Source organism: Oncorhynchus clarkii, chromosome 1, assembly GCF_045791955.1.
Source record: "Oncorhynchus clarkii lewisi isolate Uvic-CL-2024 chromosome 1, UVic_Ocla_1.0, whole genome shotgun sequence".
Classification (NCBI taxonomy): domain Eukaryota; kingdom Metazoa; phylum Chordata; class Actinopteri; order Salmoniformes; family Salmonidae; genus Oncorhynchus; species Oncorhynchus clarkii.
In genome coordinates this window covers 20578691-20605871 of record NC_092147.1, presented here as the reverse complement: position 1 = coordinate 20605871, position 27181 = coordinate 20578691, and the positions used below count along the sequence as shown (strand labels likewise).

The 27181-nt window shown below is 40.4% G+C and overlaps 1 protein-coding gene and 1 pseudogene across 1 annotated transcript; both read right to left on the bottom strand.

Moving 5' to 3' along the window:
- Window positions 1–2383: 2383 nt before the first annotated feature.
- LOC139383188 (basigin-like) lies at window positions 2384–12629 on the bottom strand (annotated as a pseudogene).
- Window positions 12630–19791: 7162 nt separating this feature from the next.
- On the bottom strand, window positions 19792–26896 carry LOC139383136 (E3 ubiquitin-protein ligase RNF126-like). Its single transcript, XM_071127532.1, has 9 exons — window positions 26589–26896; window positions 23057–23115; window positions 22787–22847; window positions 22270–22568; window positions 22020–22088; window positions 21823–21892; window positions 21566–21659; window positions 21266–21381; window positions 19792–21020 (listed from the first exon to the last, which is right to left on the bottom strand). The coding sequence occupies exons 1-9, from the start codon at window positions 26661–26663 to the stop codon at window positions 20871–20873; spliced, it is 993 nt and encodes a 330-aa protein (XP_070983633.1). The 5' UTR covers window positions 26664–26896; the 3' UTR covers window positions 19792–20870.
- Window positions 26897–27181: the final 285 nt, after the last annotated feature.

Below are 27181 nucleotides of genomic sequence, written 5' to 3'. Positions count from 1 at the left end.
ACTTGGTGGTGACATAGTGTCCCCATGAGTGAGAGAACACTGAGCCAATCACGGCACAACGCTCCGTATTTACTGCTGGCATGCCCCACCACCACAGAAAGCAATGAGCTAAGCTGAAACAGCTGCATTTTTGAGCTGCCTTACTCAAGAAAACAAAAAAAGAGACCATGTTTATATGCAGCGTTATTAACTCAATGATATACAGTACCAGTCAAACGTTTGGACACCTACTCATTCCAGGGTTTTTCTTTATATGTACCATTTTCTATGGTAGAATAATAGTGAAGACATCAAATAATCATGTAGTAACCAAAAACTGTTAAAAAAATCTAAATATTTTATATTTGAGATTCTTCAAAGTAGCCACCATTTGCCTTGATGACAGCTTTGCACACACTTGGCATTCTCTCAACCAGCTTCATGAGGTAGTCACCTGGAATGCATTTCAATTAACAGGTGTGCCTTGTTAAAAGTTCATTTGTGGAATTTCTTTCCTTCTTAATGCATTTGAGCCAATCAGTTGTGTTGTGACAAGATAGGGGTGGTATACAGAAAATAGCCCTATTTGGTAAAAGACCAAGTCCATATTATGGCAAGAACAGCTCATATAAGCAAAGAGAAACGACAGTCCATTACTTTAAGACATGAAGGTCAGTCAATGTCAGTCAATGCGGAACATTTCAAGAACTTTGAAAGTTCCTTCAAGTGCAGTCGCAAAACGCGCTATGATAAAACTGGCTCTCATGAGGACCACCACAGGAAAATACCCAGTTACCTCTACTGCAGAGGATAAGTTCCTTAGATCCGGAGCCTGCTGGTTTTCTGTTTTACCTGATAATTGCACACACACCTGGTGTCCCAGGTCTAAATTAGTCACTGATTAGAGGGTAACAATGATGCAGTGGAACTGGCTTCTAGGTCCAGAGTTGAGTTTGAGGGTTCTAGCCAGTGGGCCTGAAGTTGTCCCACACTGAAGAAGTCTGCAAAGCTGAAACATCTGTGTACGCCATCTCTGATGCAGTGAAAATCATTTTGTTACAATCCAAAAAATGAAGCAAGCTTTATGCCACATCTTTTTGAGTGCAGCCCCATCACACATGCTTAGCTTCAAGTCATGCCATTCACCTAAGAGGACTGACACCTTGATGTACAAATCAGCGGAGGCTGCTGAGGGGAGGACAGCTCATAATAAATGGCTGGAACGGAGTGATTGGAATTGCATCAAACACATGGAAACCAAGTGTTGAGCTAAGCTGAAACAGCTGCATTTTTGAGCTGCCTTACTCAAGAAAACAAAAAAAGAGACCATGTTTATATGCAGCGTTATTAACTCAATGATATACAGTACCAGTCAAACGTTTGGACACCTACTCATTCCAGGGTTTTTCTTTATATGTACCATTTTCTATGGTAGAATAATAGTGAAGACATCAAAGAATCATGTAGTAACCAAAAACTGTTAAAAAAATCTAAATATATTTTATATTTGAGATTCTTCAAAGTAGCCACCATTTGCCTTGATGACAGCTTTACGCTCCAGCCATTACAACAAGCCCATCCTCCCCAATTAAAGGTGCCACCAACCTCCTGTGGTACAAACCAATTGCCTAAGACCATCCAGGGCACTTTGGAAAATATCTTTATAGCTTTACTTGTGGAATGGCCTTTAGCATTATATGGCCTTGTGGAAACATTTCCATCTTATTCGACAGTTAACACAATAGACCATATCTCTTAAAATCAAATAACTTTATTAAGATTCTGCAATTTGGTACAGTTGACAGTGTTCTAGACAAAATAATTTACACACACACACACACACACACACATATATATATATACACATACATAGACATATATGTATGTGTGTATATGCATGTATGTATATACACATATAGACATACATACATATACATACACATACATGTATGTATGCATGTATATATAGATATATGTATATATATATGTATATATATATATATATATATGTATATACATGCATACATGTGTGTATATAGATATATATATATCTATATATGTATGTATATATTTATGCGTATATATATACACATATGTATATACATATACATATATATATATATATACATATATATATATATATATATATATATATATACATATATATATATATATATATACACATATATATATATACATATATACATGCATACATACATACATACATATGTATATATATACGCATAAATATATACATACACACATACATATATACACACATATACATATATATACACACACACAAATACATATACACAGTGGAGGAAGTCATAAGAACAAACAGAAAAAACACCAATCACTCTCATGTAAACGTTTACAATGGATTTCACTTCTAGAACGGCAATAAAAACCATGCCATTTTAATCCCATGGCCTTAAACTGAAACATGTTCCCTGGCAGAGCAATACAGAGAGAAATATAGAAGAAAATCTAAAGGAAAATCAGTCAATTTCTCAAGACATTAACACTGAAAAGTTGTTTAAAAATCACAGGGCGCACTATATTACGTAACACTCAACAACCCAATGTCCCTCATAGATCCTGGAAGGTCATCATCAGGATATCTGTCAGGAGACAAAGATAGGATTAACAATTAGATTGATGAGAGCTAACCTCTACAGGAGTTTTGCTGCTTTGATTTTGCAAACAGAATAAATTCATTTGAAATGGGCTCATTCTGTTGAGTGGATTGATTCAAAAGCTGTCATATGCACCTCTCATCTTCTATCAGTTGGAGTTCCTTTGCCTGATGTCCTTGTTCTTGTGGTCTGTGTTAACATTGCTCTTCCTGAAAGAAATTTTCCACTCCGAACATTATAGCACATTCAGAAAATAACAATTTTCTTGGGCGAGAAATGAAATATATATTTGTTTATGTCAGTGTGAAATGTGTACTTACAGGGGAGCAGATCCTGAGTCATCATCTATACAGCAACACAGGGACAAGATAAAAAGATGAAAAGCAGTGAATAGCTGAATTTGTTTGAGACAGTCGGTGTGAGAAATATTCTCCCAATGAGAGCAAGGCGTGAAAAATGTATGCTTTCGACAGACAATGAAAGAAAGGGTGACAAGGTTCTAAGCATTTCTTTAAGTAGGCCTTTCAAGTGAATGCAACAACTCAATGGAAAAAAACAAGCGCCCACTGCCATAGATCTACAATAATCAAATAAACTTCATCCCAATCTAATTTTAAAAAGATAAAATAGCAAGAGTTATGACAAATCTACCTTCACTGTATCCTAACTCTGATACCATATTGTTTATCAGGAACAATCTGTTCTGAATATCACTCAAAATCATGTAGGAAAAAATATGTTTTAGTGATGTCAACACAGAAAATGATTATAGACAAAAGCATACAGGCATACTGCAGATCAAACGGTACTCTCAGGAAAGAGTAGGTGCCCTCAGGCAACGAATGAGATCAATGATAACATGATATCCCTATTATAAATAGCTGAAATTACTCATCATGCATGGAGATCAAGATGCATGCAAGACCAAATTTTAAAGGTATACACAGCAATATGACATAACTAGCCAGGCTGCTTTCTGCTTACTGACCAATATTTGTTGTTGATGTATGTAAGCAGGACGTTGCTGCCCTGTGTATGATGTCATACTTCTGTATGTACCATTAAAACCCCAATTCCTGAGGCATTTCCAACATATCAAACCATGACATTAGATCTTATTCCTCCCTCACATTACTTATTTGTCCATTGCGCTGGCATGATAAAAAAAACATTGATTTGTGGGCATAAAAATTGGGCAACATTTTTGCAGTCTGAAAATGTCATTCAAATTTAGCCCAGGTTGGTCCAATGTAGGAAAGCAAGGCCAGTGAAAGAGTTCCTTATTAGAAACATTCTTATACAAGTGGCGACTATGAAAGCAGTGGATTCTGACTCCATAGCTTCTCAGTTACTGTAATCTCAGGTCAATCACTTCAATCTGACATGCGGTTTTGATCATTTATCAAAACGTACAAGCAGCAGCGAACAGAGAAATAAAAAACAAACAAAAAACTGTTCTAATAAAAAAAACGATTGCTTTAGATCGAATGGAACTACTAAAATCAAGAGTGGAAAACATACTTGTAAACTAAATCAAGACCACATCCATAATAGTAAACCTCCTGTATCCAAACCATTACGAAAATGGTAACTATAGAGATATCATTAAAATGGCATGCATTGAATGCACAGAAATCTTTGTTGAATGACAGTGCATCTGCAACAGAGACTGTTCTGCCACTCGGGGGCAGCAGACACTCACAGTCAAATCATATGGACATGACCAGGTATGCTAATTTAGCCCTTCAGAAAACATAGATGAATGGCAAAACAAGAGTACTTCCTTTCTGCCTTTCTCTGCGGGTGTGTCGACTTACCGTCGTTGATCTCATCAGGCTTTCTCCTCTTCTCATAGATGAAGATGATACTGACCAGGATGATGACCTCAGCCACTATGCCCAGGAAGGGCCAGAGGGCGGCCAGCCGGCTGCGGACGCGCAGGTGGACCTTGTCGGAGGTCGAGCCGAACTCGCTCGTGCCGTCGCAAATGTAGTCGCCTATGTCCATGGCGATGTCCAGGTTGTCAATGGTCAGGGTGGTCCTGTTGGGGGTGCTCTTGATCTCATACCTGTCGGTACCGTTGGTGATGGCCTGAGAATGCCAGACATTCAACCCCAATTTCCAGATTTAATTTTTTTTCTATTTTCTAGGGCAGACCCCTTTGGCAAGTACTACTACGTGTGGAATTACTGTGGCTTCAATCAAGATACTGATTTAAGTCAATGATTCCTAAAATTGGAAAATAACTGCAGCATGGTTGAAACTGAGTTCAATCACTCAGTTTAGTCCAGCAGCAGGGTTTATTCCAGCTCAGTGAAACCAATTTTGCTAAGCATAATGTGCATCAATGATGTAAAGTTTGCTAAAGCATACCGTCTTATCTTCTCCCTCCAGTTTGTACCACTTCCAGTCAGTGGGCAGTGGGTATCCATAACTAATACACACCAGCACACCCTTGTCCTTCTCGTTACCATGCTCAGAGCGTTTGTAGGCAGAGACAAGGGGAGCAGCTAGTAACAAACACAGGGAGGCAGGTATTTATGGGATGATAGCCCATATGCACTATTTATCCAAAACACCAGCATCTGCAGTTTTCTAAACCAATTGGTTATATAGGCCTATTGCAGCCTTCAGATACTCAAAGTGCGCTAAAATGAACTGGCAGAGGATGTCAGTAGAAGAAACTTAAAAGGATTACTTACTTTTGACTTCAATGGTTGTTTTCACCTCGGGCTCAGAAAGGAAGACGCACTCATACAATCCACCGGAATGGGAATCGATTTTAGCCAAGCTAATGGAAAAAACAAAAACTAAAGGTAACCCCTAAAGATGAGAAACAGACATACTACAACAGACTTCGCTTAAACAATGGCTTCTAACACATCCCAGTCATGAAGTCACTTTGCAAAAGATGCTGCCCCAACAGGCTGAGCTTCAGTGGCAGGTAAATTGAGTCAAGTCCATCTGGTAGATCAAACATGCAGATAAAACATGCCAACACACCCTGCCTTCCTGGAACTTACGTGTGCTCGGTGTAGAGAGTTGGCAAGTTATGCTTGGATGACTCGATCACTTTGCCGTTCCTCATCCAGTAGTGGCCTTTGACTGTGGACGGGGGGTCGGTCAGTTTGCATGAGAGGACAGCAGAGGTCTGGTTGTATACCTCCATAGGTTCAGCTTCAATTAAGGGATCTGTAGACGCACATAAAGTGAATATATTAAAAAGCCATCCTTTGATATAAACACATCAAGTAGGCCTATACACTGACCATTATAGTTTACCATAGTACCACGAGGAAAGGCCAAGTGTAACAAATTATTGTATGTCTTTTCTAGTACAGGACATTGCTAAAATAGTTGAGGGTAACTAAAAAGGCACTAGATACATCTGTGGTTATTTAGGCTAGCGGAATTTATAGGGTTTACTGGACAAATGGCAATCTATTGGAGATTGTCTTGATACCAACATGTTGAGGAGCCACAAACCTCAAGGAGACACTGTCCAGGGCTCGACATTGCTTCACTATCCTTTAGCCTAAACTTCATAGAAAAAAACTGATAAGGTCTAGCCTAGCTGATCAAATGGTATTACTTTCATCAACTATCACATTTCATGCCAAAAACAACACAATATAAAATAGCAGCGCAGAGCTTTCCAAGAAGGGGGCAGATCACACATGGGAAGACACCTAAATGGAGAGCTCGGTCTGAACCAAGAGTTCAAGATGGGAGAGGAGTTAGACTGGGAAGTTAATCTAGGAGACCATGCTTGTAAATCAACACAAGCAGAAGAAGCAACCAGCAAGGTGAGGTATGGCAGGTTGGTGTTCCACGAACAAATAAGAGGATATTTTGGTTTGGTTTAGGGTAGTGAAATGAACAACTTGTGTCAAATAATACTGGGCCACAAGGCAGAAAGATGGCCTATGGCTGAGAAGCATTACAAAGCTGGGTTGGGGTCTTCTGTAGATAATTGAGTACTCCTAAAGAGCCTAAACAGGTCTAAAGAGTGTAAACACAGGAGAGTACCAATGTTTGTATCAATTATTACACATTCTAAACCTTGGACAGAACAGCAAAATAGAGAATGAAAGCCAACAAGAATCTAAACACTCCATAAACTGACCCCTTAAAAAAAATGTTATTTTTTTTATAATGCAGCCATTTGCAGGTTTCAGACCTTCTAACCAGTATTATTATTACTCATTAATTTAAACAATTCCCTAAGCTTTGACATTGGCCTAGGAAATTGAGGGTAGTGCTACGGCAGGTAGGACACGTCTAAGGAGAGAGGCTCGGCCATGCATGACAGGAGCTCAGTGAGGGGAGTAGGGGTGAGACAGGGCAGAGGGCAGGAGAGGGTGTGGGTGTGGGACAGGAGCTGGACCACTCTCTGTTCTCTCTACAGGGAGACGCTGCCTGGCTGTACACAGGGCCTCCCACCACCAGCACTCACATTCAAACACTATAACGTTAGCCTATGAGGGGATCCACTTGGCTTTGGGTGCCTTCTTCAGCTCGTTGCGGTCAGGATCGTTGTTAGCGCGGCACTCTTAAGTGCCAGTCATTGAGCGTGAGGTTTAAGAGGTGAATGGAGCTGGATGTAGGTGGCGTTGAGGCCGACACAGTCCTCCCGCACCCCATAAAACAGCTGGGTCATGGTCTCGTGCTCCTCGCCCTCTATGAACCACCACTGCACCTCAGGGATCGGGTTCCCCGTCACCTCACAGAGCAGCTCTGCACTGTCCTCTATCCGCTTCATCTGGAACAGGGACGACTTGATAAAGCCGGCTGAACAGGCCATTATGGGGGAGGGGTGGATTGATTTGAGTATTATTTTGATGGATTAGGTTGGGATTGGTGTGAGCACATCAGTCAATTCAACAAGATGATAGTAAGGCAGAAAGAAAGAAACAGAAGAGGTTAATAGGACACATGAATAAGAGAAGGAAGAGATTGAGCATCATCATTTTAACCAAATGATTTCATGCCAATTTGATGCAAACAAATTGGTGCACAAATTGAGAGCAACTTTTTGTGCTTCGAAACACTTCTGGAATCTTTTATTTCAGCACATGAAATATGAGACCAACACTTTACATGTTGAGTTTATATTTTTGTTAAGTGTATAACTGAAATGTCTATGTAAATTTGGTCAGGTTGCCCAAAATATGACATATGCTGCTTTAACAGAACATGCAACTCCTGTAATGAAGAAGTCAATAAAATTTCATTTTCAAACACTTACCAAAATGCAATTAGCAAGAAAACACCATTCTAAACAGAGCAACTGATGTGAGCGGTATATGACAGAGAGGAAAATCTCAGTTACAAACTTAGAGGGGGAAACTAAAGACAACAACTAGGATGGGTTGCTAATATGAAGTGTTGTGCCTTTGGCTTCTGGACAATGAAATAAAGTTTATATGAAAACCAATAGAACAGGAGAGAAATGGCATATGAGGAAGTCTTTCATAGGCAGTGCGTGTGGAAAAAGGCCGATAGCTGATTATTGAGTTGCGGCTGTCGGTGAAAAAGCATCTATTAATGTGTGAAGATAATGAGTATAATTTTAAAAAAGAGACAAGGGAAGGGATGTGTTGCGAAGATAACCTGTAGGCACATCTCTCTCCAGAATGCAAGCGCTCAGCTCTCCAGAATGCAATCGGTCTGCTTATGAAAACGTTTGTAGTATCCGAACAAACTATGTCCACTCTATGGAAACGTGAGACTCACACGAACATGTCGGTGATTTTGCTCTACGTCCCCCACCATCGTCACGCGACTCGTCTGTAGTCGGTACTGCCGATCTGTCAATTTCTGTATGTAGCGTCCAAACAGTTTGGGCTAAACACTAATATAACCTCCCCTACGGAAAGGTGAGTATCTCACGTACACTACATTACCAAAAGTTATGTGGACACCTGCTTGTCGAACATCTCATTCCAAAATCATGGGAATTAATATGGAGTTGGTCCCCCCCTTGCTGCTTGCTATAAAAGCCTCCACTCTTCTGGGAAGGTTTTCCACTAGAAGTTGGAACATTGCTGCGGGGACTTGCTTCCATTCAGCCACAAGAGTATTAGTGAGATCGGGCACTGATGTTTTGGGTGATTAGGCCCGGCTCACAGTCTGCGTTCCAATTCATCCCAAAGGTGTTTGATGGAGTTGAGGTCAGGGCTCTGTGCAATCAAGTTCTTCCACACCGATCTCAACAAACCACTTCTGTATGGACCTCGCTTTGTGCATGGGGGCATTGTCATGCTGAAACAGGAAAGGTCCTTCCCCAAACTGTTGCCACAAAGTTGGAAGCACAGAATTCATCTAGAATGTCATTGTATGCTGTAGCGTTAATATTTCCCTTCACTGGAACTAAGGGGACCATGAAAAACAGCCCCAGACCATTATTCCTCCTCCAACAAACTTTACAGTTGGCACAATGCATTCGGGCAGGTAGTGCTCTTCTGGCATCCGCCAAACCCAGATTCGTCCGTCGGACAGCCAGATGGTGAAGTGTGATTCATCACCCCAGAGAAAGCGTTTCCACTGCTCCAGAGTCCAATGACGGTGAGCTTTACACCACTCCATCCGACGCTTGGCATTGCACATGGTGATCTTAGGCTTGTGTGCGGCTCCTCGGCTATGAAAACCCATCCATGAAGTTACCGACAAACAGTTATTGTGCTGACGTTGCTTCCAGAGGCAGTTCGGAACTCTGTGGTGAGTGTTGCAGCCGAGGACATACGATTTTTACATACTTCAGCACTCAGCGGTCCAGTCGTGTGCATTTGTGTGGCGTACCACTTTGGAGCTGAGCCGTTGTTGCTCCTAGACATTTCTACTTCAAAATAACAGCACTTACAGTTGGCCGGGGCAGCTCTAGCAGGGCAGAAATTAGAAAGAAAGGTGGCATCCTATGACGGTGCCACGTTGAAAGTCACTGAGCTCTTAAGTAAGGCCATTCCACGATCAATGCTTGTTTATGTCGATTGCATGGCTGTGTTCTCAATTTGATATACCTGTCAGCAACAAGTGTGGCTGAAATAGCCGAATCCAGTCATTTGAAGGAATGTCCAAATAAATGTGTACATATAGTGTACGTCGGTTGTTTTGCTCTACGACGCCCACAAAACTCTCCTGAAGGTAGTCCGGTACCAGTAAAAAATAAAAATAAAAAAGGAAATATATATGTAAGTAGATTAGTGCCAAAAAAATTGGGTAAAATGTGTAGAAAATAAAAAGTTCTGTGATTTTTCTTATATCTCTCAGATATGAGAAACACATCAAAACAAACTTCCTATAGATTTTTTTTTTGGGGGGGACTGTTTTCCATGTATGAATCTGTTATTGAATGTGTTTCAATGGGCTAATAGCAATAAGGCTATTAGCAATAAGGCTATTTCAATGTTCCATCAAATAGTTTTTAAAAAATATAGATATTTTTATACCTGAAGGGATCTTAAAATCCAAAATCAAATAGCTAAATGAGGGTTAACTTCTAACAACTTCTGTAGCTTGTGAACAGAGTTTGTAGCTCAAACTATTCCGTCCCGTTGTCACAAACGTTGCTCTTGCCCAGCCCCCGTGAATCACAGACTAATCTACCGTATCTACAGATGCAGAAGTACTAGACAAATACAATGGTACAACTCAAAAGTCTGTAGCAAACACACAATGTTTAAAGGGATTTAGAAGTCCAAAAAGTGCTGGTGTTACATACAGTGGGACTCATTGTGTTAAGGCAATTTAATTTTCTTGCAGTCTCTGCTAAAAACAAGCTTGCAAACACAAGGGTTCTTGCTTGTTTGAAACGTTTTATATAATACATGTAAATACATTGGTATTGTAACCATACAAATATCATATTTGTTGTGAATTTAATTGAGATATGTGGTATTTATTAGGGATCCCCATCTTCCTGGGGTCCAAACACATTAAAGCAATTACATATGAAACTAAATATAAAACAGTACATCATAACATTATTACACCACTATGTTGTACCACATTTAAATAATTGTGTTATTTATCTCCATTGAAAGGTTGACATATGGAGGTAAAACTTCATCTTTACTTTCTTCCATCCTCTAAACTGGACATCTATGACACAGCAGCTAACCTCCAATGAGGTTGGCAAACTGGTCTACAACAGTTTAATTAAAAGATCGCAGCTAGCAAGCCAGAAGCACAGGCAGAGCTTTGACTCGCAAAAAACTAGCTGAGACTTCAAACATGAAAGATTACAGCCTTGGTAGACAACTGGTTAGTCTGCTCATTTACACACAACAAAACATTGGCTGGTTTATGAAGAACTTAAAAAGGCAACTCCATTGGCTGGTGGTGTTCATGGTGGGGGATCTAGTCAAAAACTTGCAAGCTAGCTGGTAAATACTAGTAGTAACTAAATATTGACACTTGCCTTTTTAAAACGAGACCTACACGTCACTGATTTTAGTTCTGACAAACGAGACAAATAGACATCTAATAATACTTAACAGTTAGCTACTTGCAAAATTAAACGTTAGCTAACTATTTCAGTTAGCTAGCGTTACCTACAAGTCACTGGTTTTTAGGTATCACTAACGTTACATGTGTATATATTCACTAGCTACTTTGTATAACTAATATAGTATGAATATTGATGCAAAGCATCACATCTTTGTCAGAGCTATATCTTATTTACATAGTTAACGTTGCCAGGCTAAAACAAGTAAAATGATCAATCAATCATGTTCTGTGCCTGGAACGTTGTGACCCCCTCTTACTCGTATGCTTCCTAGGTACCTAACGTTAGCTACTTTGCTTTTTTTCTACATTGAACGTTATAGCGATTGATTTTGTTTTAGGTAGACTGTTTGGAAAACACATGGCGTTGAACTGTAACGTTAAATCAACAATTGAAAACCGCTAACGTTAGCCAGTTCGCACCCTCTATACGTTAACGTTACCTAGCTAACGTTAAATATCTTACCTGTCTGGGCATTGGCTCGGTTCAAGCACAATAGGAGGGCACTTAAACCCCACAGCACTTTCATTTTTTTAGTCTGTCACAGATATACTGTCAATTACACTATTTTTCAAATATTTGATATTTTCTCGACTCCCTTGCTATACCATCGACGAGTTAGTCGTCGTCCTCTAGTTGTTCGTCACGTCGTGAACTAGCAGGTCCTTGCACGTCACGCCCTGTGCAGAAAATTTAAAAAAACAAAAAGACTCCGTTCGACGTGAACAGGCAAAAGCAGAAAGGGAGATACCTAGTCAGTTGTACAACTGAATTTGTGTTTTAGGCATTAACCCAAGCCCTCTGAACACGGGCGAACTGAAACAATAATTCAAGCCGGAAATTTGACTCCATCCCAGGCCACCCAAACCAACAGACCGCTAATTTTGTAGGCTAACCCTATGTGTTGATGTAACGGGTACCAAACTAGTTATACATTTGGCAACTATGTTCATCTGAGAAGAAAGTTATCCATATTACAAAACACAAACATTTGGGACTGACAAACAAGTAGCCTATCTGAACACTGAGTATGCTTTGGGTGCACCCTCAAAAACTCACTAGGAATACACCAATCATAGCACATACAAATGTACCAGGCTAGACACAAAACAATTAGCCTACACTTTTTTTTAAGATAATGAGATAGCTCAAATGTTCAAATTATTATCCTTATATTCAAGCATCAAGCATATCAAAGGTATAAAAAACTTCACGCACACATTCACTGAACTTGAACATAAGCTACAACAATGTACTAAGTATAATACACTTCTCTTTTAAAAAAAATGTATATTACAATGTTCACTCACTGGTGTCCATAAAGCAAACAGCACAAAAATAAACACATCTATACACTGAGTCAATGAAATTGAACATTGGCTACATAACTGCAAGTATAATACGAAAGTCCAAAAAACATGTCTTTGCACAAAAGCTTTAACTCACAGCAAATTGTCTTTCACCCTTGTCAGCCTGTTAAGGAAGAGTCATAGCATAGCTACTTCAGAGTAACCAGTAAGTAATTACCACTAGTATACCAGTAGGGGGCGCAGTAACTTACTGCTCTCTGCAATCTTGTCAATGACGTCATCTTTGCCAAGTCCCATAAGAATCTCATTCACTGTTGCCATCAAAAGAAACACTTCAAGGATCTCTTGAGTTGAGGGAGGTTCTTAGGCGGTTCTTCACAAATTTCAGGGTGGAGAAGGTCATCTCACAAGCCACCTGAGTGATGGATAGGGTGAGGAGGAACTTGTAGCCCAACCAATGATGTGATACGCATCTGTGAGCAGATTGTACCACATGTAAAAACGGGCAGTTTTTACATGTGGAACAACTTCTGCTCACCAACTCCACTTTCATCAGGATCCTCAAAGCCTTCCCCCGATTCATCACTGGCAGCGGCGGCCCTGGTGTTGTACTCCTCCAATGTTGACTGTTTCAGTCTTTCCCACTGTTGTGCAAGGCTGATCAGTTCAGCCTGCAATGCCTCAACAGTGGCATGTTCATCAAATTCCAGTAAGCATTTGCTGAGCTCCTTCATGGCTGTCTTTGGGCAGGAGACATCTGCACACAGCACTGCATTTGCTGCATAACAGCGGTGAATACTTTCAACAACAGTGTCCAGTACCACATTGTGGATCTTGATTTTGTAATCCATGTCTGCATTAGCAATGGGCTCGTCTTCTGCCAACTCACCTGGTTCTCTTCTTTTTTTTGTTCTCTTCTCTGTGAGAGCTGTCTGAGCTTCGGCATCACAGTCCTGCTGCTCCTCCAGAATGCCATTGGCCCACTCAACAAAGTTGTCTGCTGCCCTCTTCGCACCCTCAAAGTCTTGGGCACACTTTCTCAGGTTATCCTCCGTTCCCGTCACCAAATGCTGTGCTGTTACGATATCCATGCCACTTGTTTGAAAGTATTTAGAGAGAGGGGACATCTACTCAAAAATTCTGAGAAAAACCTCAGCTGTAAGTATGGTTTCATACTTTAGGAGAGCATCCTTGTACCCCTGGGTCTTGCTTCGGATGGCAGGTTTTATGGTCACATCCTTCTCAATTCTTTCCATAGTGATGACCACATCAAGTGTTCGGTCAGGCTTTGCAATTCCAAATACTTTCCTCAAGGCCTCGTCTTTTGCCCAACAGCGTGTTTCACCAATTACATCAAGCCTTCTGTGTCTCCTGTCCTCACTTGTTTCCTCCCAAAGCTTCATGCGCTTGTAGGAATCTCGAACGAACACTGCAATGTCATTCAGTAGTGAGAAAAGGAATTCACTTGCCACAACAACCCCAGTGGTGTCAGTTAGCACAAGGTTGAGGACATGTGAGTAACACCATATGTGTACTTCGTTAGAAGACTCTCCTGTGAGCAATGCAGAGAAGCCCCTGTATTGTCCCTGCATATTAGCTGCTCAGTCTGTTGCATTACCAACACACTGTTTGATACCTATGTCCATCTTCTCAAGGGTCTGTTTCACAAGGTCCACAAAGTACTGTCCAGTCGATAACTCAAAGTCAATGACCGCAATGAGTCTCTCGTGGACAACATCAGTGACATAATCGCAGAACTACTGCACACTGGTCTTTGGATCTTAAATCCTGTGTTGTGTCCATTTGTATTGAGAACATCCCTGCCTTTCTCACTTCAACAGCAATTGTCTGCTGAATCAACATTCTGATGACTTCACTTACTTCATATGCTGTTGTTTTGGACATCATAGTTACCAAGGACCCTCTTCCTTTACTTCCCATCTGCTTCTTGCTCTTCTCAATGCAATCACTAACATGCTCTTGTAGGCAGAAATCATATTTGCTTAGCAACAATATAAGCTCAAGAAACTTGCCATGATTGATGGCCATGTTTTCCAAGTTACAAGTCTGTGTCCTCTGTACCTAAGCCCACATTTACCAATAACTTTAACTACATCAATCACACGTTCCATGACCTGCCTCCTCTTTCTGACCTGGTCTCGTTGAACTGACATTTACTTATCACTCAGAAGGGTACGGATGGATGTCTGCTTTGCTGGCTCTGAGGAAAAAGGCTTCTGCACTTTCTTTATGGGTATTGCTGCTCTCATGTTCCTATACTCTCTGATGGGCATGTTTCCAGGCCTGTATGTCTCCTTTGACAAATGCACTATCACTGGCTGAAGGTTTTGTGAATGCAATACATACTAAGCAGAACAAGGAGTGAGTTACTTCATTGCATGTCAGCCATTTTCTGTTTGTGCCATCTTTGGAGTGGAATACATTGGGAATGACTCTTTGAGGGGTTTGTTTTGGGTGGTACTGAAAAAAGAAGTCAAAATCCTTGACCTGAGGATGGGCAAAATAATCAAATGGGTTTTCAGTGCTTTCCCTGTCCCTTTCTATTTTCCTTGTACTGGCCCCTGAACCTCTCTCTCACTTTCTGCAGATCTGGCTGCTCTGCAGAATGAAAGTAATATTATCATACATCACTATCATTAGTGTACCAGTAGGCTACATTAATACAGCTCTGGAAAAAATTAAGAGTGGTCTCTTAATTTGGAGTGGTCTCTTAATTTTCCCCCAGAGCTGTATATTATTGTAGTAACTTGTAATGCTGGTACTAAGGGTGCTAATGATCTTTGTCATTGCCTGTGCTGTGTCACACAGGCTACTGTGTTACGTTCATGGATGTATTGTGGTTACGCCTGTTTTGCTGTACAATGTATGTGCATTTTCCCACCCAGTTTATATGGCATGAGTCATGCAAGCAAGTCCAGTCTAGATTTACTACTTTTTACTAATTGATGTTGCCTTCAATGTCATATTATGATCGCTATGTTGCACTCATTGCTATGATGTAACTCCTCCACGAAGACCTAAGACGTGCAAACTGTTTAGTCTATTGGCCATTGTGTCACTATTATTAGCCATGCTGGATGTCATGTGTGTGTGTTTTAGCTAGTGTTTTTGACTGACCTGGTCCCTTACTGACGAACATGTCGCTTATTTTGCAGCATTTAGCTGCGTCTGTGGCAAGGGCCTTTCTCTTTTTTATTATTTCCCCCTCTGCTCCACCGTTCCTATTCTGACCGCCCATTTCGCCGTGCGACTTGTCTAAAATGTTATCAGTAGAGAAGCAGGTGGACGGTTGCTATGTGCGTCACGGAGAGAGCTGATGTCATTTTTGGCACGGGGACACTGCAGCGAGAGAGTGAGTCGCGCCTGATGCGTGGATTATCCGTCAACTCATTCCTGCTTGCTATATTATTGCTGGTCAAGTTGACTATTCACCGCAGGCCAAAACGACCCTCAGGCCATCTGGAAATGTCCCGGTGCTCCCGACGGCCAGTCCGCCACTGCCTCTGAATCAGAGAGGTATGGGGGGCTGCCTTCATCGACATCCACGTCTTCAGCGCCCGAGGAACAGTGGGTTAACTGCCTTTCTCAGACGCAGAACAGTTTCGTTCAGAAACATCTATTTTCCATAATAATACAATGTAGGCAGATGAGGGTTTATCAAAAGCAGTCACTTTTGCATGTAAAAACAAACATATTACTCCACGAGACAACAATTCAATACAGTTCCAAATTGTGGGCAGTGTTGTCACCTTATATAAAACAAAGCCGTGTTGCATAATGGTATTAACTATTGTTTTAAAGGAATGTAATTGACAATCCTTGTGTCTCCCATACTATCCTATTTAGAACAGTGGCATCTAATTTGCTACCCTGAGGACAAATTGTAAACTCACCAGAGGGTAATACAATGAACTCATTAATGATCAACAACACTGGAAACTGTACACCTGAATTTGGCAAGGAGTTTGAATACGGGAGAATAATTGTTTTTTTTATATTTTTTACTTGTGAGGTCAACCGAAGGGCATGTCTTGGAAAAAACATTCAACTACAAATCCAAAGCCTGCAGCATGTTAGGGTCAAATACAGACATATTGATTTGTAATTGATAAGCGTCACCAGCTATGCCTACTTTTGATCAATCCAATGGTGGTACTTATTTTTTTGTGAGCAGCAACCTACAAAATAATGAACGAGGTCACATAATTCCATAAATCATTTTAAGCTAATCTATTTTAATGTTTAAAGGTCTGTATAATTGGGCTGGGTATAAAACACAGGATCGGTACATTTGCAAGAGTAAGTAGAAGATCAGCGGTGGTGTAAAGTAATTAAGTAAAAATACTTTAAAGTACTACTTAAGTAGTTTTTTTTTCTGTACTTCACTATTCATATTTTTGACAAGTTTTACTTCACAGCATTCCTAAAGAAAATAATTTACTTTTTACTCCATACTTTTCCCCTGACACCCAAAAGTACTCATTACATTTTGACAGGAAAATGGTCCAATTCACACACTTATTAAGAGAACATCCCTGGTCATCCCTACTGCCTCTGATTTGGTGGATTCACTAAACACAAATGCTTCATTTATAAATTATGTTGGAGTGTGCCCCTGGCTATCCATAAAAAAATAAAAATAAATATTGTTCCGTCTGGTTTGCTTAATATAAGGATGTTGAAATGATTTATACTTTTACTTTTGAGCAATTCCATTTACTTTTGATACTTACATATATTTAAAACCAAATACTTTTTCACTTTTACTCAAGTAGTACTTTACTGGGTGCCTTTCACTGGAGTACTTTTTTATTAAGGTATCTTTACTTTTAAACTATTGAGTACTTTTTCCAACGCCGAGGATCAGAAATACTTAATTTCTTGCCACAATTGTATTTTGATCATAACATCAACAATCTCAAGCTGTCACTTTCTCCAATGCAATGTAGTATAGGGGCATTGCCAATAATTCACCAGCTTTCCTCTACAGCTTCCATAATCAAGGAACATCGCATGCCCACAAAAAGAGGAAACAACATGGTTGTCTGCCATTGTATGAGAATAACATCCATGAGTAAAAGCTTAGTGCAATCCAGAATCTTTGGGATGTCCCTATCCTAAACCATACCTAATCATTTTTGAAATGTCAAGGCTTAGACGTCCAAAAAGGATCCATCCCTGTACCTCAGTTGGTAGAGCATGGCATTTGCAACTCCAAGGTTGTGGGTTTGATTCCCACAGGGAACCAGCATAGGAGAAAAAAAAAATCCACGCATCACAGCAAGTTGCTCTACTAAAATGACAAAATTGAAAATAAAATCACAGAAACTTTCCTAACATTATAGTGCCTTGCAAAAGTATTCATCCCCCTTGGCATTTTTCCTATTTTGTTGCATTACAACCTGTAATTTAAATGGATTTTTATTTGGATTTAATGTAATGGACATACACAAAATAGTCCAAATTGGTGAAGTGAAATACAAAAAATAACTTGTTTCAAGAAAGTCTATTTAAAAAAAAAAAAAATAATAATAATAATAAAAAACGGAAAAGTGGTGCGTGCATGTGTATTCACCCCCTTTGCTATGAAGCCCCAAAATAAGATCTGGTGCAACCAATTACCTTCAGACGTCACATAGTTAGTTAAATAAAGTCCACCTGTGTGCAAGCTAAGTGTCGTATGATCTCAGTATATATATACACACACCTGTTCTAAAAGGCCCCAAAGTCTGCAACACCACTAAGCAAGCAGCATCATGAAGACCAATGAGCTTTCGAAACAGGTCAGGAACAAAGTTGTGGAGAAGTACAGATCAGGGTGGGGTTATAAAAAAATATCAGACACTTCCCACGGAGCACCATTAAATCTATTAATAAATCAAAAAAAAATGGAAAGAATATGGCACCACAACAAACCTGCCAAGAGAGGGCCGCCCACCAAAACTCATAGACCAGGCAAGGAGGGCATTAATCAGAGAGGCAACAGAGACCAAAGATAACCCTGACGGAGCTGCAAAGCGGAGATTAGAGTATCTGTCTATAGGACTACTTTAAGCCGTACACTCCTTAGAGTTGGGCTTAGGAAGAGTGGTCAGAAAATAAGAAAAAAAAAAATGTTTGCCGAAAGGCATGTGGGAGGCTCCCCAAACATATGGAAGAAGGTACTCACTCTGGTCAGATGAGACTAAAATTGAGCTTTTTGGCCATCAAGAAAAACATTATGTATGGTGCAAACACAACACCTCCCATCACCCCAAGAACACCATCGGCAGGGACTGGGAAGCTGGTCAGAATTGAAGGAATGATGGATGGAGCAAAATACAGGGAAATTCTTGAGGGAAACCTTTTTCAGTCTTCCAGAGATTTGAGACTTCGATGGAGGTTCACTATCCAGCAGGACAATGACAATAAGCGTACTGCTAAAGCAACACTTGAGTGGTTTAAGGGGAAACATTTAAACGTCTTGGAATGGCCTAGTCAAATCCCAGACCTCAATCCAATTGAAAATCTGTAGTAAGATTTAAATATTTCTGTACACCAGCTAAACCCAACCAACTTGAAGGAGCTGGAGTAGTTTTGCCTTGAAGAATGGGCAAAAATCCCAGTGACTAGATGTGCCAAGCTTAGAGACATACTCCAAAAGACGTGCAGCTGTAATTGCTGCAAAAGTTGTCTCTACAAAGTATTGACTTCAGGGGATGAAGAGTTATGCACGCTTAAGTTCTGTTTTTTTGTATTATTTCTTGTTTGTTTCACAAAAAATATTTTGCATCTTCAAAATGGTAGGCATGTTGTGTAAATCAAATGATACAAAACCCCCCAAATAAATTCTCATTCCAGGTTGTAAGGCAAACAAAATGGGAAAAATGCCAAGGGAGTGAATACTTTCGCAAGCCACTGTATATATAGTATAACCTACCAATCAAGTGCCATTGAGGGCACAATCTTACAGTCCAGAAATGAAAGCTTTACCATCTATGCCAGGGATGGGCAACTTCATGAGCCACAAAAAAAATGGAACTCATCATGAGGGGACAGTGGCTGGTGGGTCTGCATACCCACAACCATTCTGAAATTGCACCTTGTGTATTCTATTATTCATTTTCTCTGGATGTAGGACACAGGAGAGCTAAATAGATCATGTGAGACAAGTGACAGACAATTAACCAAATAAATAAATCAAAGCAAAGGAATGTCATTTGTGAGCTAGAAAATGGAGGTGATAGTACATTAGTTTTGACTGGATTACAGTTTAGTACTCGGCGGCATTTTGAAATAAAAATGTGTTCAGAAGTGCCTCCTTAGAGCTCTCAATCATCTCAAAAACTAAACCAGATAGCTTACTACGGCCCACCACATAACAGCCATTTTGTATTACAGTGGTAGCACCTAAACATCTTTATTTTCTCATCAGTTCATGTCTTGTTCAGGGTTTTACATGATCTGCAAATCTATATATTTCACTGGTCTACTGTGAATTGTACAAAAACATTGAATTCACTTAGAATTTTTAAAAAATTAAAAATTGAAAAAACCAATTCACTGAAACTTGCTGATTATGTATGATCGAATGAGAAAAGGCTGTTAGAATCTGTCTAGCAGGTTAACTACTGGATCTTTACCTCTGTCGTTACAAAGAGGAATGTAGTAACCTTTGACTTAATCCAGCACCCAAGTCAGTTCTCCAAAAAAAACATAGCCAAATGTAGTTTGTTTCTTAATTCAAAGGGCAAAACAATGGTGCACATACAACTTCAGTCAATAAGAAAATGATTGGGGGTTGGTTCATTCAATGTAAAAGTACATTGTATGAAGGGTAAACGCTTTTCTGTTTGAGAAAAACACTTCAAATTTGATAGATGTTTCCAATCCATGGAAAAAATTGCTGCAGAATCCAAACCAAGTATACATCCTATACTCAGCCTCCTTTTCTCCTGAAAGTTTTCATTTAAGAACTTTAGCAATACAAATATGAATGCTCATAAAACATGTCAAAAAAAATATTTAAAAAAACAACCGACTTGGTGAGAGAAGACCAGAAAGATCTCTCCCCCAGTCCCCCCTCAGAATGAAGGACTAACTGGCTTGTTCTGTTGTTGCATGTTGAGGTTATCCAGAGAGTGACCCTCCTAATGTTCCTATCCTCCATATCTCCCCCAGGCAGAGGGCCGAATCCACCCTTCCACGCAGCAAGAAGCAACATTCCTGAAGGCTTGAGGAGAGCCTCGGGTGGGGCAGAAACATACTGACTTTCATTTAATTGGATTCCTGCTGGCTCCGGTCCAGTGTGAGGCAGTGATCCAGGTGAGGAGGAGACTGGGCGGTTGCTCTCAGCTCCCCTTGACAGGGTGAGACTGGTACCCAACTGGCTGAGGAGGGGCAGTTCACTGGGTTGTGTGGGAAGGGAAATGTTTTTTAGGAGTTGTTGGCCGAGTTCTCATTGCTGGTTGAGCTGGAGGACGGGGGTGCAGAGGAAGAGGCAAAGTTCATCCCTGATAGACCTGGAGGATTCATGGCTGTGTTCAGTCCACTTAAGCTTTTCCTGCACACTGGACATGTGTCGTGCTTTGGAAACACACAGGAGCACAAACACAGAAGACATCATTATATATAATCAATAATCTTCAAGAAGATTTTATTTTCCGGAAAACTCAAGATTGTAAGTAGAGCCCACAATTTTAATTAACAACTTAACTTAAACAGGAGAAACTCTGGTTCAGGAAAAGGTCAGGAGGGGTCAGGAAAAGGTAATCTAGGTTTTGTCAATGATAGCACTAAAAGAAAGGTACATATGAGTGGGAAGGTCTTACCTGTTCAAGCCAGGGTACTATGCAATCATTGTGAAACAAATGATTACATGGAAGTTGCCTAACGTTTTCTCCAGCACTGTAGTCTTCTTTACACACTGGACATTCTAGACCAGAGCCTTAAAACAGAAAAACAAATTCAAGATGTAAATGTGCTCAACAAAAGGCTTAAAAACACCTCCAAAACCTATGACCTACTGATTTCCATAGAAAATGAGCAAGACCACAACAAGTCCAGCGCACAGGGCCTGAGGTGATGCACTTGACTATGCTGTGTGTGTGTTGATATTCAGGGTCACTTACCTACATGCTCCTGTGTGATTAGGACTGTGGGAAGGCTCATGATTTTGTCCCCATCAGCTGGCGGAGGGCCAGTGTTCTCAAACTGATTTAATAACTATGGGAGACACAATTTTTTTTAAATATATTTGATGCTGTGTGGATCATGCTAACCAAACAAATAATATTTTCACAATCCAAATGCAGGTATTTTGTTGTTGAGTTTGACAGTGAATTTAGAAATGTTTAATAAGGTGAGTGGTAAACAGTCATTTACGTACCTGTGTAATGATTGCATCTAGTCCATTGGCACCCCAGGCGTAATCCATGGGGTTTGAGTGAAGCACGCCCCTATAAATGAAGATAAACAAAAGTCAGCTGTAATACAAAGAGTCAGTTGGAAAACTTCTACAAAGTTTTACATAAAAACAATGGGTCACTAGTCCCAAAATACTGGAATGTACTAAGTTTAACTCACCAGGGTCCCACACCAATATTTGGCACTGCCGCAGGGGCGATTATTCCATTCACTAGCTGCTGAATGATTCTACAAGAAGACAAAACATTTTGGTTATGCACTGCATGCATCCAAAAATAAGACCTAATTGCATCATTGCCTACATAGAACATGTTATCAAAGCTCAGAAGAAAAGAGACAAGCCTATCACTGGGAACATCTATGTGAATCATGGAACATTTAAAAAGGTCCCACAAGTCACTGAACTTACCCCTCTAAAGTGGGCACTCCCTCCGGTCTCCCTGCCTGCCTCCTGACGCCATGGCGACCGCGAGGTTGCCTGGCGCCGTATCGCTGCCGTGATGCCATCTCCCGTTCTCGCCGATTCTCTGCGTCACGGTTGTCCTCTGTTCCCAACCCAGCTCCTCCCAACCCAGCTCCTCCTAGCCCTGCTCCTCCCAACCCAGCTCCTCCCAGCCCCGCTCCGAAGTCAAAGGAGTCGTCAAAGACACCCATAGCAAACTGGCCGTAACCCGAGGGGAACGTAAATATATTTGAAGGGTCCACATTCTACAAGAAATGGACATTTCACAAACAGATGCATTCATAAATTACTTGGAGTTCTTTCTGTACATACTATTCAATGTTTATAGTCAACAGAAATCCCAACTAGGCCTACGTCAAAAACCAGGTCCGATTTTACAAGTTGTGTTTGTTTGTTTTCTAAGATAACAATGTCATGGTAAAGCCTTTGTTTCTCAATACGCAGAGTAAATAAGATGAGAAACCTCAAATGGATGTTGGTTCTGGTCACCACTGGAGATGGTGGATGTGGACCCATTTTCACTGCTGTTCAGGAAGAGAAACATAGAAAACAGTTAGCATTTTTGGAGAGGGATTTGATTTAAATGTGTGCGCACACCCTCTTGACCAGAGTGCTGTAATCATAGGTAAAAAGTTATGTGCTGCCAAGTGACAAAATCTAGTGACAAGGTTGCTGACATTTTTATTCAGAATGTCAACAGAATGCTTGCTTTGATGTCACACATTCAACAAACCGTCTCTCCTCCAGCAGTTCCTCGATAAAGCCAGATTCACACCGAGGACATGTGTAATCCTGCAAACAAATATTATAACGCCTTTAAGTGTCATTTTCACATTCACTCTACCACAAAACAGGCTAGCAATCAGCTATTGAATCACTACTACTACATTCAACTATAGTATCAGTCAAAAGTTTGGACACCTACTCATTCAAGGGTTCTTCTTTATTTTGACTATTTTCTACATTGTAGAATAATAGTGAAGAAATCAAAACTATGAAATAACACATGGAATCATGTGGTAACCAAAAGTGTTAAATCAAAATATATGTTAGATTCCTCAAAGAAGCCACCATTTGCTTTGCACACTCTTGGCATTCTCTCAACCAACTTCACCTGGAATGCTTTTCCAACAGTCTTTAATGAGTTCCCACATATGTTGAGAACTTGTTGGCTGCTTTCCTTCACTCTTCAGTCCAACTCATTTCAATTGGGTAGAGGTCAGGTCATCTGATGCAGCACTCCATCACTCTCCTTCTTAGTCAAATAGCCCTTACACAGCCTGGAGGTGTGTTAGGTCATTTTCCTGTTGAAAAACAAATGATAGTCCCACTAAGCACAAACCAGATGGGATGGCGTATCGCTGCAGAATGCTGTGGTAGCCATGCTGGTTACGTGTGCCTTGACTTTAAAAAACATCACAGATAGTGTCACCAGGAAAGCACCCCTACACCATCACACCTCTGCCTCCATGCTTCACAGTGAGAACCACACATGCAGAGATCATCCGTTCACCTACTCTGTGTGTCACAAAGACACGACGGTTTGGACCAAAAATCTCAAATCTGAACTGATCAGACAAAAGGACAGATTTCCACTAGTCTAATGTCCATTGCTTGTGTTTCTTGGCCCAAGCAAGTGTCTTCTTATTGGTGTCCTTTAGTAGTGGTTTCTTTGCAGCAATTTGACTATGAAGGCGTGATTCACTCAGTCTCCTCTGAACAGTTGATGTTGAGATGGATCTGTTACTTGAACTCTGAAGCATTTATTTGGGCTGCAATCTGAGGTGCAGTTAACTTTAATGAACTTATCCTCTGCAGCAGAGGTAACTCTGGGTCTTCCTTTCCTGTGGTGGTCCTCATGAGAGCCAGTTTCATCATAGCACTTGAAGGATTTTGCAACTGTTCTTGAAAGGAACTTTCAAAGTTCTTGAAATGTTCCTTATTGACTGACCTTCATGTCTTAAAGTAATGATGCACTGTCGTTTCTCTTTGCTTATTAGAGCTGTTCTTGCCATAATATGGACTTGGTATTTTACCAAATAGGGCCGTCTTCTGTATACCCCCCCTACCTTGTCCCAACACAACTCAAATCAAAATCAAATCAAATCAAATGTATTTATATAGCCCTTCGTACATCAGCTGATATCTCAAAGTGCTGTACAGAAACCCAGCCTAAAACCCCAAACAGCAAGCAATGCAGGTGTAGAAGCACGGTGGCTAGGAAAAACTCCCTAGAAAGGCCAAAACCTAGGAAGAAACCTAGAGAGGAACCAGGCTATGTGGGGTGGCCAGTCCTCTTCTGGCTGTGCCGGGTGGAGATTATAACAGAACATGGCCAAGATGTTCAAATGTTCATAAATGACCAGCATGGTCAAATAATAATAAGGCAGAACAGTTAGTGATCCAATCCAACTGATTGGATAAAACGCATTAAGGAAAGAAATTCCACAAATTAACAAGGCACACCTATTAATTAAATATGTTATCTCTGCTACCGCACGGCAAGCAATACCGTAGCGCCAAGTCTAGGTCCAAGAGGCTTCTAAACAGCTTCTACCCAAGCCATAAGACTCCTGAACAGGTATTCAAATGGCTACCCAGACTATTTTAATTCCCCCCCCCCCCCCCCTCCCCTCTCTTCTATGCTGCTGCTACTCTCGGTTATTATCTATGCATAGTCACTTTAATAACTCTACCTACATGTACATATTACCTCAATTACATTGACACCGGTACCCCCACACATTCAATAACTCTTCTTGAACTGCACTGTTGGTTAAGGGCATGTAAGTAAGCATTTCACGGTAAAGTCTACACTTGTTGTATTCGGCGCATGTGACAAATAAAATTTGATTTGGAATTGAAATGCATTCCAGGTGACAACCTCATGAAGCTGGTTGACAGAATTCCAAGAGTGTTCAAAGCTGTCATCAAGGTAAAGCGTGGCTAGTTTGAAGAATCTCAAAATATTTTGATTTGTTTAACACTTCTTTGGTTAATACATGATTCTATGTGTTATTTTATAGTGTTGATGTCCTCGCTATTATTCTACAATGTAGAAAATATTAAAAGTAAAGAAAAACCCTTGAATGAGTAGGTGTCCAACCTTTTGACTGGCACTATATGTGTGGCCAACACGAGAGAAAAAATTGACAAAAAGGAGATAACCCAATTGAACTACACTGTTAAGAACAGTCAAGAAGGAAGGATTTGAATTGTGTTTAGTATTTAATTCAGTGTTCATTGCCAGCAAACTGTGGAAAGCCTACTGATTAACATGTTTCATTGTGAGAGACACCTTTAGTGTTCTATGACAGATCATTCCAGCACCTGACTGCTATGCTGGTGTAACTTACTGAATGGTGCGCACACACACACACACACACGCACACAAAGAATGCACTGTGCCATTGTCACTGTGACTAGAATATAACACTAGACATAATATTTTAGGTTTGGCATTGGAATCTGCCAACAACCTCTCTCCTCTACTTTCTACAGAAAACATAAATGCTATCATCATGGAAATATTACAATAAATTGTTCCTTGAAGATGCAGAAAAATAAACATATCATATGACTAACGTTAGCTAAATACAAATCTCCCTCTGCTTTAGCTGATCTGAAGCCTACAGGATGTTTGGTTACTGAATGGAATCCTTTATACATCATTTATGACTAATCTGGATGCACATGCCATTGCCAAGCATTGCTGATATCACAGGCAGTTCAGATGCATTCCTTGGCTAAGACTGTTTGTCCCATGTGTCAAGATTTCTAGGCAGCTAGCTATGTTGTTCCCATTTATATCTTGCACAGATTAATAATGAGCCGTGAGTATACAATAATTGCTGTCAAGATAATTTCATGCCCTAGCTATAAATCAAACTGGTTAACGTTAGCACGCGCACACAACCAGAATAACTAGCTAGCTAACGTTAACTACAAACGACGCAACACAATACAGGATCGCTAGCTTGGCTGATAAGCACATCAGATGCGGTTAGTTAGCTAGCGAGCTAATCAGTCTCTGATTTTACAAGCTTTCTATTTTAAAATATGAGCGACATAGAATAGTTCTCGTTAGCTGGCTAACAGATGCAAGAAGTTGAAAATATGGTTAGCTTAGCTCAATGACTGTATGATGGGGTTTAGCTAGCCAGCTAGCTAGAATTTTTATGGACTCGTTCAAACGTACAAGACCAACAATAATTTAGCTACTCTCCTCGACTAATTGTCTTTCGCTTCTTGTCAATGTTACTTACGGGGAGACGAGGGCTGATCTCTTCCGAACATCTGTGACAGAAAAACCGGCTGGGCCATGGAGGTGCTTCCGCCATTTTTTTGGTTCTCTGTTGAAGGATTCAGTTGGAGGGTCGTCACTAGTTACCACACCCACAAAGTCATAATTATGGATAAACCCAGACTATTTCTACAATTATCTTCTTAAAATCTGATTTTAAACCTAACATTAACCACACTGCTAAACGTATTTCCAAGCCTAATCTTAAATTAAGACCAAAAAGCAAATGTTTGTTTTCATTCATGTTTACGATATAGCCAAAGTTAGTACAGTATGATTCTCCAATATAAATCCCAAATCACACTGGTAGACGATGTCATGTCGACGTTGGCTAACTAATCTCATGCGTAGAAACACTTAATCGCGTTTAACGGTCGTCTCGCCACAAATTGCGCATGTGCAGTCGTCAAATCAAAGGCACTCCTTCGATATAAAGTTATTTTTGACAAAAATGAAAACGTGTCAGTTTATCACTTTCACGAGCTTGGAGTAAAAACAAGATCAACTACTTAAGACATTGGGTGTAATCTAGGTTGTGACTTTGGATTTCGAGAA